At 47.3% G+C, this 12,196-nt stretch overlaps 1 protein-coding gene across 1 annotated transcript in view; it reads right to left on the bottom strand.

Moving 5' to 3' along the window:
• The window catches only part of TRPC7 (transient receptor potential cation channel subfamily C member 7), a 157,922-nt gene that overhangs the window by 9,847 nt on the left and 135,879 nt on the right, over window positions 1-12,196 (bottom strand). Inside the window, exons 10-12 of the mRNA XM_039242302.1 lie at window positions 6,994-7,189; window positions 1,062-1,283; window positions 320-400 (exon numbers count right to left, since the gene is read on the bottom strand). Coding sequence (XP_039098233.1) covers window positions 320-400; window positions 1,062-1,283; window positions 6,994-7,189 — 499 coding nt within the window. The remainder of the gene's footprint in view (window positions 1-319; window positions 401-1,061; window positions 1,284-6,993; window positions 7,190-12,196) is intronic.

Genomic DNA, 12,196 nt, shown 5'->3' with positions numbered 1-12,196 from the left:
ATTTAAGCAGGGGCTCCCTTCTTTTCTCTATTTTTGCACCCTATAGTTTTCTTCTTTCTACTTTTATCAATTGGAAGTTACTATTTACTTGTGTGTTTACTTGTTCCTGTGACTATCCCTCACTGGTCTGGAAGTGCCGCTCTGATAGGGGCCGTGTCCTTACCCCCAGTAAGTAGTGCAGTGCCTTTCGTCTAGTTGGCACTCATTACATGTTTGCTGAATGACGGAGGGAATGCAGCTGGGAGGCTGACAGCCACATTTCTAAACCCATGCCTGGATGGAGTCCACTTCTGCCCGTAGCTGGGAAGGGTGTGGTTACCTGGTATCTGGTGGGCTTGCTGAAACTGTTATTTGCTGTTAGGTTTTCAGAATTCCTCATGCCAGCCTGGTAGCGAGTCTTCTGGGGGAGGGGGAGAATGAATAATAATAAATAATACACACACACACACACACACACACATACACACGTTCAAATAATGCATATGACACCCATACATGAGGCTGTGTCTAAAAAGAGGACCCACAAGAAGCTGATATGCTCCCTGTTGCTAGGCTTCCTAGAACATTGTTCTTGGGACTTGAGTTCTGTATGATGACAACAGCTTACGGAACATAGTGTGGTCAACTTTGGGAAGCATGAGCTGAAGGTGCAGAGTGGGTCTTTCCTCCAGCACTCCTTGGAGATTTTAACATGCTAACATACAGTGAGAATCTCCAGGAGCAGGGCAGATGACAGGCAGGGAAGCTCTCTTCCCAGAGGTCATTCTCCAGGTACTTTCTGGGAAGAGCTCCTCCTCCCTGGCAGGAGGTGCTCCCTCCATGGGGTGGTGGCTCACCAGGTGGCTTGCTCAGCCTGGACAGGGCACGTCTGCAGGGCACTGGGGGGAGAAGGGCAGCCGCCACCGGCAGTGTCTGCGCTGCTGTTTCGGCCTTTTCTGAACAGCACGGGCCCCTCGCTGACTTCCCTTGTCTCAGGGGCTCTGTGTGCCAATCAGACACACACACCTCCCGCCTCCCCCTCCTGCAACCTCCTCTTGCCCCATAAATTCCGTGCTACCTACCTTGAATTTGGAATTCAGCATGCCCATTTCAAGGTCATTTTCACAGCTTTTGGCCTTAGATTTGCAGAGTTTTATGAGGCACATCTTGATTCTCATTATGAGATAATAAAATGATTTAGGACTTGGCACAAGATTGAAAGGAGCAGGTAGAGTTCTTCCTTCATCAAAGTAAGACAGCCAGAGCTTTGCCCTGGCAAATTTCCACTCCACATCTGCGTCCTCCTGTGGGACGAGGGAAATAACACACCATCAAAGGGCACAATTTCATATCGGAGTTCAGTGTGATGAGTGGGGACGCAGTCTACACATTATGGCAGCAGATTCCTTTCTCTTTTTCCTTCGTTTCCTTCTTCCTTTCTTTTCCTTTCTCTTTGCCTCCTTCTTTCCTCCTTCCCTCCCTCCCTCCTTCCCTCCCTCCCTCCTTCCCTCCCTCCCTCCTTCCCTCCCTCCCTTGCTTATTTTGAGAGAGAGGGAAAGAATCCCAATCAGGCTCCCCACTGTCAGCACAGAGCCTGATGTGGGGCTTGATCTCACGAACTGGTGATGGCAGATTTCTAAACAGGACTCTAATATTTCTGTGGGTGTTCTTCTGTACAAAGACATGAGATGGGGAGCATTTGCTTTTGCTGAAACCGCATGAGATTAGTCATTCCTAACAATCTCTACCTAACTCCTCAGGACTTAGCGATGAAAACCTCAGCTTCCTCATACCGCCTTGACTCTCCCCTGGGAATTTTCACAATCATTCTCCACTCGCCACTCACCAGAGAACTTTTCTCCCTGCCCGTTAATCCCGTTATCCATTAACATTTAGAGCTCTGCTGATTCACAGTCCACCACAGCATCAAGGTATTAACGTTTTGGAGCATTACTGCCCAGTAGAAATATAATAGGAGCCATGAAGGTGAGCCACCTAATTACATTTAAACGTTCTAGTAGGCACATTATAAAAAGTAAAATGGAACAGGTGACATTAATTTCAGCACTATATTTTATCGAATCTGGTAGATCTGAAGTGTAACCGCTTCAGCATGTAATCATCATAAAAGTTCTTGATGAGGTAGTGCACATTTTTATTTCATATTGAGTCTTTGAAATCAGTGTATGTTTTATAATTACAGCACATTTCAGTTTGGACCAGCTGCCTTTCAAGCACTCAGTAGATACATGTGGCGGGCAGCTCCCATGTTGGATAGTATTATACATGGTGTACTTACTAGAAAGTGTATTTCTTATTGCTCAAAGTGCGGCCACAGAGGATGTTGGGAGACCCTGCCTATGTGATTCAAGAGAAACCAGCCTGAGGGGAGTCAGCAGGAGGTAGTCCAGTCATGCTGTCTCCCCTGGTGGCGGTGGTAGTTTTAATCCCTAGATCTATTCTGTCTGACTTGGTGTCCATCCCAGAATGCTGTGTGGGTCCTCTAAGAGGTAGCAGGTGTATTTTGGTTTTGTTTTGTTTACAGGTTGTGTTTTTTTTACAGGCAAGCTCTTTAGGCCTCTGCCCCAGTGGCACAGTTTGAGAGTGGGAAAGAGGTATGATTTGCAGTCAGATGGACCCTTACCAGCTGCAGGACTTCAGCAAGGGCTCTGTCCGTGGATGGAGAGAATGCTGCCTCCCTCACATAGCCCTGAGATGGGCACTGAGCATGTGCTCCGTGAGGCTGGGTTCGTCTCCGCACAGACACGAGCTGCACTTGTCAGGGCTGTGAGCCTAGCAGGGGCCCACATGAGGCTGCCAGGAGGTACCGCGTGCTGTAAGGTTATAACCTGCAGGCTTGGCCATTTTGTTTGCTTCTGCTGAGAAGGTCAGCAGCTGGCTGGGTCTGTGGGACATCATATTGGAGTCTTCTAGACTAGAAGTTTTGTGAGGGCAGGGCTTGCTCCTGGCCTCTGCTGCACAACAGAGAGATGTGACAGGGACGCCTGACTTAAGAGGAAGGTTGGTATAGCGGTGACAGCACAGGGTCTGGAGCCTGCCTGGGTTCCAGTCCTGCCTGGGTTCCACCCTGGCTGTGCAGCCATGGTGGCATAGCTGCTCTGGGCCTCTGTTTTCTCATCTGTAAAATGGGGATAAGAATGCTTACCTCATGGGTCATTGTGAGAATTGGGTGAATTCACACTCGAGGAACACTTCGTGTCAGACATGAATATGCCTTCAGTAAGTATTATTTTTATTCCCATAGTTTAACACAGTGCCTAGTGTTCAGCCTTGGGTCATTCAGCAAACACGTGTCGAGTGCCTACCCTGTGGCCGGCATGGACTAGATAGGCACTGGGTTGACAGCCTGTGCCCTCGGGGATTGCATGCTCTGGCCCATGACATGATTATGTCCGACTACTCATCTCCTGGTCTTTCCCCTGGAGTTGTGCTAAGGGCTGCAGAGATGCTGGGGGCAGGGCTCCTGACCTGGCCTTGGGGGCGGGGGCTGCCCGATGGCTGGTGCTGGGGGGTGAGTAGTTCTCTCCCAGGTCAGGTGTGGATTGGGTGGGGGCGGAGAAGGGTGGGGGTTCATGAGTCGAGGAGGCAGTGAGAAGCGTAAACAGCTTTTCTGAGAAAGTTGGCAGGAAAGAGCGGGAGAGAAAGAGTTGGAAAGTAGAAGGGAGGATTTTTTTAGTTACTTTTTTTTTTTTTTTTTTAAGATCCAGAGTCTCATTTAAACGCTGACAGGAAGGGCGAAGATACGCGTGGAGCAGGGATGACGTGCAGTGGCCCCTGAGAGGCGAGAGAGAGGGCGGGGAGCCGGGGCACACAGGCTGGCAGCTCAGCCGCAGGAGGGCAGGTGGGGGCGTGGCGGGGCCAGAGGCAGGCTGGTCCCTGGATGTGGTCAGCGGGTGCTCCAGATCTGTTGATCGAACAAATAAGCGTTCCATGGAAGAATGCACAATTACGTACTGCATCGAAGTTCAGTGTGACTGTGAACACTGGGCACTGTTTAGTGGCCTCGTTATATGTCTCAGTGTCCGTGTGCACGCACCACCGGCGGGGCTGGGAGGGCACATGCGCTCTCACCCGAGGAGAAGCGCAGAGCCCGACGGGAGGTGTGAGCTGCGGGGTGGCGCAGGGCCGCGCTGGGGTAACCGGAAGGGACGCGCCCACGTGACATCGTGGCTCCGCCCACTCCTGCCCCGGACTAGTGGGTGTCTCTCCGCGCTGCGCCGCAGGGGTTCACAGGCCGCATTCGTTTGTGCGTGTTTGTTAGGGTGGGGTACGATGCCCAGGGTGAGTGGTACAGAGGTCTGCATATTTTCCAGGCGCCATGTGGTTTCTCTTACATACGGGGAAACTGGGGCCTGGGGGGCAATGGTTAGCAACAGCTCATCCACATAAGAGACCAAATACATACACCATTAAAAAAAGATGTTTGTCCATGGACAGCGTGTTGCCTTTTCCTGTGGGTGGCAGGGGGGAAGAGGGCAAGGCTTCGTGCTGGCTCACCGCTTCCTTCTTTTCCTCGCACAGCCTGCCCTCTTGAAGGCCCAGAATACCACATTGTTTCACCTTCCTGCCTTGGCACATGCTCCTCCTGTTTAGAATATTCTATTTTGGAGTGTGTGGGGGCGGTGTTATGAGCCAAATGCATCCCCTAAAATTCATATGTTAAAGCCCTAACCCCAGTGCCTTAGAATGTGACTCGATTTGGAGACAGGGCCTTTACAGAGGTGAGTAAGGTTCAGTGACATTGCTAGGGCAGGTCCTAACCCAACATGACTGGTGTCCTTCTAAGGAGCGGCAGAGCCTCCAGGGGTGCGAGCACAGACAGGAAAAGCCATGTGAGGACACCACAAGCAGGCGGCCACCTGCAAGCTGAGGAGAGAGGCCTTGGAAAAAAACAACTGGGCCAGCACCTTGCCTTTGGACTTTGAACCTCTAGAACTGTCAAGAAATCCTGTCTGTACTTCAACCACTCAGTCTTTGGTGTTTTGTTATGGTAGCCCAGCAAACGAATGCATGGAGGACTTTAATTTTTTTTTCTATGTGAGAAATACACTAAGACATGTCTTACACAAGACTCAAGCACAAAGGCATACCAGGCAGATGTGACAGTTCCCTTCCAAATGTCTCTCCTTTACCTCCCTTCCCCAAAGGATACCCTGGGTCAAGGGTGTGCTACTTTTTCTCTACCTTTCTCTGCTCTCCATTTCTGTATATCCTTTCGTGTTGTTATGTAAGATTTTCCTACCTGTATTTTTCTATACCTTGCTTCTTTTCACTTAAGAATATCACAGAGATTTTGTGATGTAAGCACAGACAAGTTTTTCTCCTTGTATATACAGTGTTCTGAAGTCTATATTGTATCAGAGTTTATTGAAATGCTCTGGGGGTGCCTGGGTGGCTCAGTCGGTTAAGGATTCGACTTCGGCTCAGGTCATGATCACACGGTTTGTGGGTTCAAGCCCCATGTCGGGCTCTGTGCTGACAGCTAGCTCAGAGCCTGGAGCCTGTTTCAGATTCTGTGTCTCCCTCTCTCTCTGACCCTCCCCTGCTCTCTCTCTCTCTCTGTCTCTCAGAAATAAATAAACATTAAAAAATTTTTTTTGAAATGCTCTGATGTTGGCGGGCTATCCTCACGTTTTCCCTTTAGTGAGCATCTATTAAAATCATCCTTCTGCATGGATCTATTCTTAGAATTGGAATTGTGGAGTCAATTCAAAGGAGGATTTCATTAATGTTTAGCTTATTTATTTTACATTATGGTAAGTAAAACAATAATCAGATTGATGCCCTCAAGCTGCTGCCTCTCAGCAGGCACCCCAGCTGTGCCTGGCTTGGGCACCCTTTTACAAGCTTCTTCTTTTTCAGATGCTTATCCAGTTACAAATGAGCATGGATGCCCTTTTCTTCCTTTCTTACAGAGCGAGAGCACACTCTAAACATTGTTCGGCAACTTGATTTTTTCACTTAGCGCTATAATTTTCAGGTCTTTCTGTATCCGTACAGTGAGAGCGTCTTTGTCCTTTCTAAAAGCCACACAGCATCCTGCTGTTCAGATGCATCATCATCTATTTCACCAGATTCCTATTAATGCTCATTTATTTGTTTTTAACTCCTTGCTCTTGCAAACAAGGCTGCAATCACTAGCTTATGGTGTGTGCCTTTTGGATTTTGATAAACTGCCTCCTGATACATTCGCTGCGCTCCCTTAGCTCTCTGGCAACATTGTATTCATCTTCAAATGGCCTTCAAGCATCAGGAAACTTCTCTGCTTTATATCTTGTGCACCTGCTAAGACTTCTCAGGGTGTGTGGGGCCCAGGACACTGCACTTCATTGACTGATGTATCTGGTTTTCTCAAAGGACAGAGTTCTTAGAGGGTGGGGACTGTCTTAGTCATCTCTGTGCCACCAGTGTGTAGCACAGGCATTTTGTACAGTAGGTATTTAATAAAAATATGTGAGGGGCGTCTGGGTGGCTCAGTTGGTTAAGCGTCTGACTTTGGCTCAGATCATGATCTCACACTCCGTGGGTTTGAGCCTCGCGTCGGGCTCTGTGCTGACTGCTCAGAGCCTGGAGCCTGCTTTGGAGTCTGTGTCCCCCTCTCTGTCTGCCCCTTCCCCACTTGCTCTCTGTCTCTCTCTCAAAATAAAGACATTAAAAAAAAATATGTGAGAGGCAGAGGGAATGTTGGCTAAAAGATACAGTCATTCCAGCCTCCTGCATGCTTGTCCTGAGGGTACACGTGAACGAGGGAAACTTCAAGACCCTGATTCTGCCTGCCCTTGTCAGGCCGTTTTATGTGTGTCGGCCACCCTGCCATGTGGCGGCTTGACCAAAAGTGCTCCTTGGAGCTTTTATGGGAAGAATACTTCTTGTTTGCTGTTCTGGTTTCACCTGTAATAACTCACGGGCTCCTAATGTCATCACACTCGATGTGGAAACCAGCCATATAATTAAACCAAGGGGGAGAGAACAATTTCAATTAGCTGGTCTTACCTCAATTTCCTGATACGAGTTGTTGATCATGGCTATTAGCATATTGAGCAGCACGACCACCATGGTGACGTTATAAACGCCGTAAAGAACGTAGCCAATGTTCTCGATGAATTTGTGGTCGTATTTCAGCACCACCGAGATCACTTCAGACAAGCCAAAGATGGACCAGAATAAGGTTTTAAAACTTTCTTCAACCCTGTAAAGAAAGACAGTCCCTTCAGCCAGTTCTTCATCTGCTAACACTCTTCCCACGAACGTTCCCGTTCGGCAGGCTTTGGTGGTTATCCTGGAGTGGGGCTGGGCTGGCCAGTCATGCCTGTCTTCTGAAATAATGGCATATTCAGATTTCTAAGAAGACTTTGACAAAAATATTATCAACGGCAGGTGCTTTCTTTTCCATTCAGTCCATCTATGGGGACTCCGAGATATGGTACTCTTTTTATCTTGCAATTAATTAAACATTTAAAATTCAACGCCAAGGCACATGTTTGTTCTTGTACGTTACCAGCGCCAGAAAGCACACTCTTCCTAAAATCATCTCTTGAGTGTCTCTTCTCAGACCTGCCAGCCCCACATGCATGGGGGGAAAGGATGGTGTCCACTGTTAGAGTCAGCATCACTGGTTCCCGGCACTGGTCACAGAGCAGCTCACTATGGCCTCATGACCCTCTTACTACCTCCATTTACATATGGAGGCATGGACGCTCAGAGTCTTACCCTTTCTCACCGGTGGCCTACTGGAAAGTGGGGTGCAGACCCAGGCCCATCTGAGGTTTGCAAAAGCATGTACTTCCAACTACTACACTCTCTCACCCCCTGGCTCTGGATAGTGAGGCCAGCCACATACCTCACATCCTCTCAACCAGAGTCGAATTACGAGTATCAGGAGTTTGGTGTCTCTGTATTGTTCACATTTTTTTTTTAATAGTGTATTGTCAAGTTGGTTTTCATATAACACCCAGTGCTCATCCCCGCAAGTGCCCTCCTCCATGCGCATCACCCCCCTTCCCCCCCTCCCCCCATCAGTCCTCAATTTGTTCTTGTCATTCAAGAGTCTCTCATGGTTTGCCTCCCTCCCTCTCATTCACATTTACCAGGCAACTGTCCAAGCCTCACCCTGCAGCTCACTCAGGGTCGACACTGCATGTGCTTTGAGGGCAGTGCAGGGAAGATCTGGCTTTTAGGACACTGCTCTCTCTTTAGAGATGATGGAGTTATCAGAATACCCTAGCTTTTACAGCAAGATCCAATCATGTTTCACTGTCTATACTTTGTGTCTAGGTCCCCATGTGAGGCTTACAACGTAGAATCCAGTCAGAAAGCTGGGTTTTAGTTGGGTGGCTTCAAACACACCCGTGATCTGATAACATCTGAAGGGCTATATGTAGTTCTTTGGGTGTGCATCCAGTTTTGGGGTACATGATGTGAAAGTACTTTCTTTTTTCTCTTTAACATTTCAGATTTTCAACACTCACCCACAAGTGGCCAGGATTAGCTAGATCTTCAAAAAAAAAAAAAATACCAGCATTTCTTAAGGACTGGTATTTATTCGACAAGATGTATAAAAATACTAGTATTTGTCACTTGGGCTAAAAATCCAGCTCTGACTTGCATGAATTTTCAGTTCTCCTGTGTGTGAGTACGTGTGGGCGTATGTGTATGTGCATGTCTAGCCAGCTGTTTGACTCATTCCCGATGCATCCCCGAGTCTGAAAACTGAAAATTGAAGTGGGTTTTTGTTGTCATTATTTGTTTCTGACTTCTTAGGAAACTGTGAGGCTGGAATATTGAATTCATTTTACTTTTAATAGGAAGGAATTTAGTTAGGGGTTTGGAAGTAATGGCTGGGGATCTAGCCATTATTTTAGAGCCCCAGCTCCTAATGCTATTATGAGAAAGACGCTATTCTTCCTGGAGATGGAAGCATCCATTTTGTGTGAAAAACATGCCACTCAATGTGTGGCCATGATTCTCAGCAGCTCTTGCCTTCCATTAAGAAGAAAGCTTTTGGCTGTCTCCTTAATGGAGGGAAACAGTGGCAGAGAACCCCAGGTTGGGTCCCAAATCCCAAACTGGAAGGAGACAAGGAGACAGCAGCATGTGATCTCTCTGACAATTGTTCCCTTCCTAATCCAATCAGCAGAAAACCAGAGGGCACGCTCTCTGAGCAAGGGACTGGGCAGGCAGGCGCTGGTCCAGGATTTGTGCACTTACCGTGAACGTCCTAAGAAACAGATAACATATGCAACTGAGAGGAGCTTTACAGAAATTCATCTTCCCTTGCTTACCTTGGAAAACCCCACAAACTTTGGCTGACACAAATGAAGCAAGCAATTATAGAACATTCAGGGAAAGTCTTCTGAATTCTGATTAGGGAAAATGGCCTAGATTCAGCATGTATTTTTTTTTTTCTCATTTGTTTCTTGCTATGAATTTTGCCACTTAGCTCTGATTTATCCTTGATGCCTTCACTTAGGCATTCTATGTAATAGAATAATCTGAAGGAGGCAGAGCTAGCCTACTAAGCAGCATGTGTTCTAGTAAGAGAATATTTACAGATCCCTAAATTCAATTCATGGCACAGCTCCTCCTCCACCAGATTCCACCGCTGTCCCCCCTGGAATGCTGATCCTTTTGGTTATCTGGCCCAGACAGTCTTTATACCTGTATCATTTCTATATTTTAAAGATTAGCCTCTGGATCTGAATTTGGCTCTGACCCCAGAGTGGCAGTGACCCCCTCCAGAGCAATAAAATATGCCCCTGATTGGGCAGGAGGGGGTCTTAGCCAAAGTATGCATTTTTAACAATCTCTCATAAACTCTTCAGGGAGTGTCCGTAGTTCTGTGTCCACCGATTAGGGGGCAAAATGTGTTGTCATAGCAAAGACTCCCTTTTAAGAAAAGCTGGGTCCATCAGCTTGAATCATCCAAGATGATGAGATTTACCCTTGGTATCTGTTGGGTCTTTCATTTATACTTACCCATCTTGGCATGAACTGGATTAACTGAATGGATTAATTTTGCTGTTGCTGTTTCGCAGAGGGGAACTTAGGGGCTGAGTTATACACAGTTAGCCATGCTAAATGGTAATCAGTACAGTATTTTACCCAGAGCTCAAGCCATATAAGTAAATTCTAAATAGAATTGAAGAGGTCAATGTTAAACAATGAAAAAATAAAAAATAAGAATGATATACTGTTATTTATGTAATCTTGGGCTGGGAGACATTTCAGAAGATAGGGACAGATGGAGAGATTTGACCACATAAAACTTGTATACAACAAAGACCTAATAACTAACAAGGGAAGGCAAAAGACTAAGTGAGAGAAGAAATTGTATCTGCAATACACACAACAGACCCTGGATGTCTTTCTTATATAAAGAGAACTTATAAATCAATATGCAAATGACAGACATCCTAGTAGGAGGAAAAAGGGGGAAAAGAAATGTCTATGAAAACTTGATGGTTTTTATGGTGACTAGAGCTTCACAGTTTATCTGAAATGCTTGCTAGCAGCATCTTCTGGTTTCATATATGGCAGGAAACAAATGAAACATGTCCTCATTGCCCTGAGTGGGAAAGGGCTGTATTACTTTGACCTTGGAAACCTACCATAATACATTCTCAGAAAGCTGGCCTTGGAAAGGAGCCAGTAGTACATTACAAGTGTCAAGAGCTTGGGCATGGGAGCTGGCCTCAAAGTTTCATGAGGTTATGGGGGCGCCTGGGTGGCTTAGTCGGTTAAGCGTCCGACTTTCGCTTAGGTCATGATCTCGCGGTTCGTGGGTTCGAGCCCCGCGTCGGGCTCTGTGCTGACTGCCAGCTCGAGCCTGGAGCCACTTTCAGAGTCTGTATCTCCCTCTCACTCTGACCCTTCCCTGCTCACGCTGTCTCTCTCTCTCCTAGAAATAAATAAAAAAATAAAATAAAATAAAAAGTTTCATGAGGTTATGATCCTCTCTGTATTAATACATGTATCTCATGTATTAATTATTAGTCTAAATTTTCGGGAGTTGGGGGACCCAGGGCATGGGGCAGCAAGCCAGTTACTGTGGAGGTTGGGGGCTGTCTTTCAGGAAGACAGTGTCTTGGAACCGGCTTAGCTGATAATCACCATGAAGCCACTTGTCTCACCAAAAGCCCCTCCTGTCAACTGGCTGATCTCAAGGCTGAACATGAGGTTCCTTATCCCCGGGGATAGCGGTCACTGGCTCCACATCCTCTTCCAAACCCCTCTGCCTACCTACCGAGTTTGTCACAGTCTCCTTCAACTGTGTCACTCACAAGAAGCTTCACAGACATAGAGGAGTAATAAGAACAGAGGTGCGTGCCTAGGTTCAAACCCCAGCTCCCTCCATCGTGTACTGGCTGTGTGAGTCTAGGCATGTTACAAAACCTCTCTGAGTCTCTGCTTATCTATGAAAGGGCAGAGAGGTGCTTTATTGTTTAGTTGCTGTGAAGATTCACTGAACGTCCTTATGTTGTTCATATGTGGAGTACATAATGGAGTACATAATGAAAGTCCAAAAGATAGTAGCTGTTATTTTTGTTCATTTATTTGCCAAATATCCCACTGACCTCTATGTGCCAGGCAGTGTACCCCAGCCCTTGCTTCTGTTCTTATGGGGGTCCCAGTCTAAAGCAACCCCAGCAGGGGGACACAGTGCTGCCAGGCTGTAGAAGGCAGGTGTGCTCTGCTGGCCTGACCTTACCTAGCATCACACACGGCCCCATCAGACCCTCTAGTGTCGCCACACAGAGCTGGATGCAGCTACTAATTCAGGCGCTCCTTGACCTCGCCAAACAAGCCCAACTTCCTTCCTACCTGCAAAGATCATCACAAACCCTCGATTTCATGCAGATTCTCTTTCTGACTTCTCCAGCCCAGGCTGTCTTGTGACATTCTACTCTTGGCTTGTATTGGAAGGGACTAAAAAGTTGAGTCAATAGGCCACCCTAGCCTAAGAAGTGCTCCTAATGAAGGAACAGAGGAAAAGCTCCTGTGAGTGATGTTGAATAGGCTGTGATTCACCCCTGCTCCCGCTGTGCGGGGGTGTGTGTCGGGGGAGGTTGGGGCTGATTTGTCAGGCAGAAGGCAGGGGCATGGTAATCAGTTCGCTCCCAGGTCTGTCTCGCCTGATTAATGGGGCTTTAATAACACAGTGCCTGAAGAGGCGGTTGTGTATGGGTCTCAAAGAACA

This window comes from Hyaena hyaena, unplaced genomic scaffold (genome assembly GCF_003009895.1).
Source record: "Hyaena hyaena isolate Hyena2069 unplaced genomic scaffold, ASM300989v1 scaffold_214, whole genome shotgun sequence".
NCBI classification, from domain to species: domain Eukaryota; kingdom Metazoa; phylum Chordata; class Mammalia; order Carnivora; family Hyaenidae; genus Hyaena; species Hyaena hyaena.
Note: the sequence above shows the minus strand (reverse complement) of the source record. Positions and strands in the feature narration are given on the sequence as shown.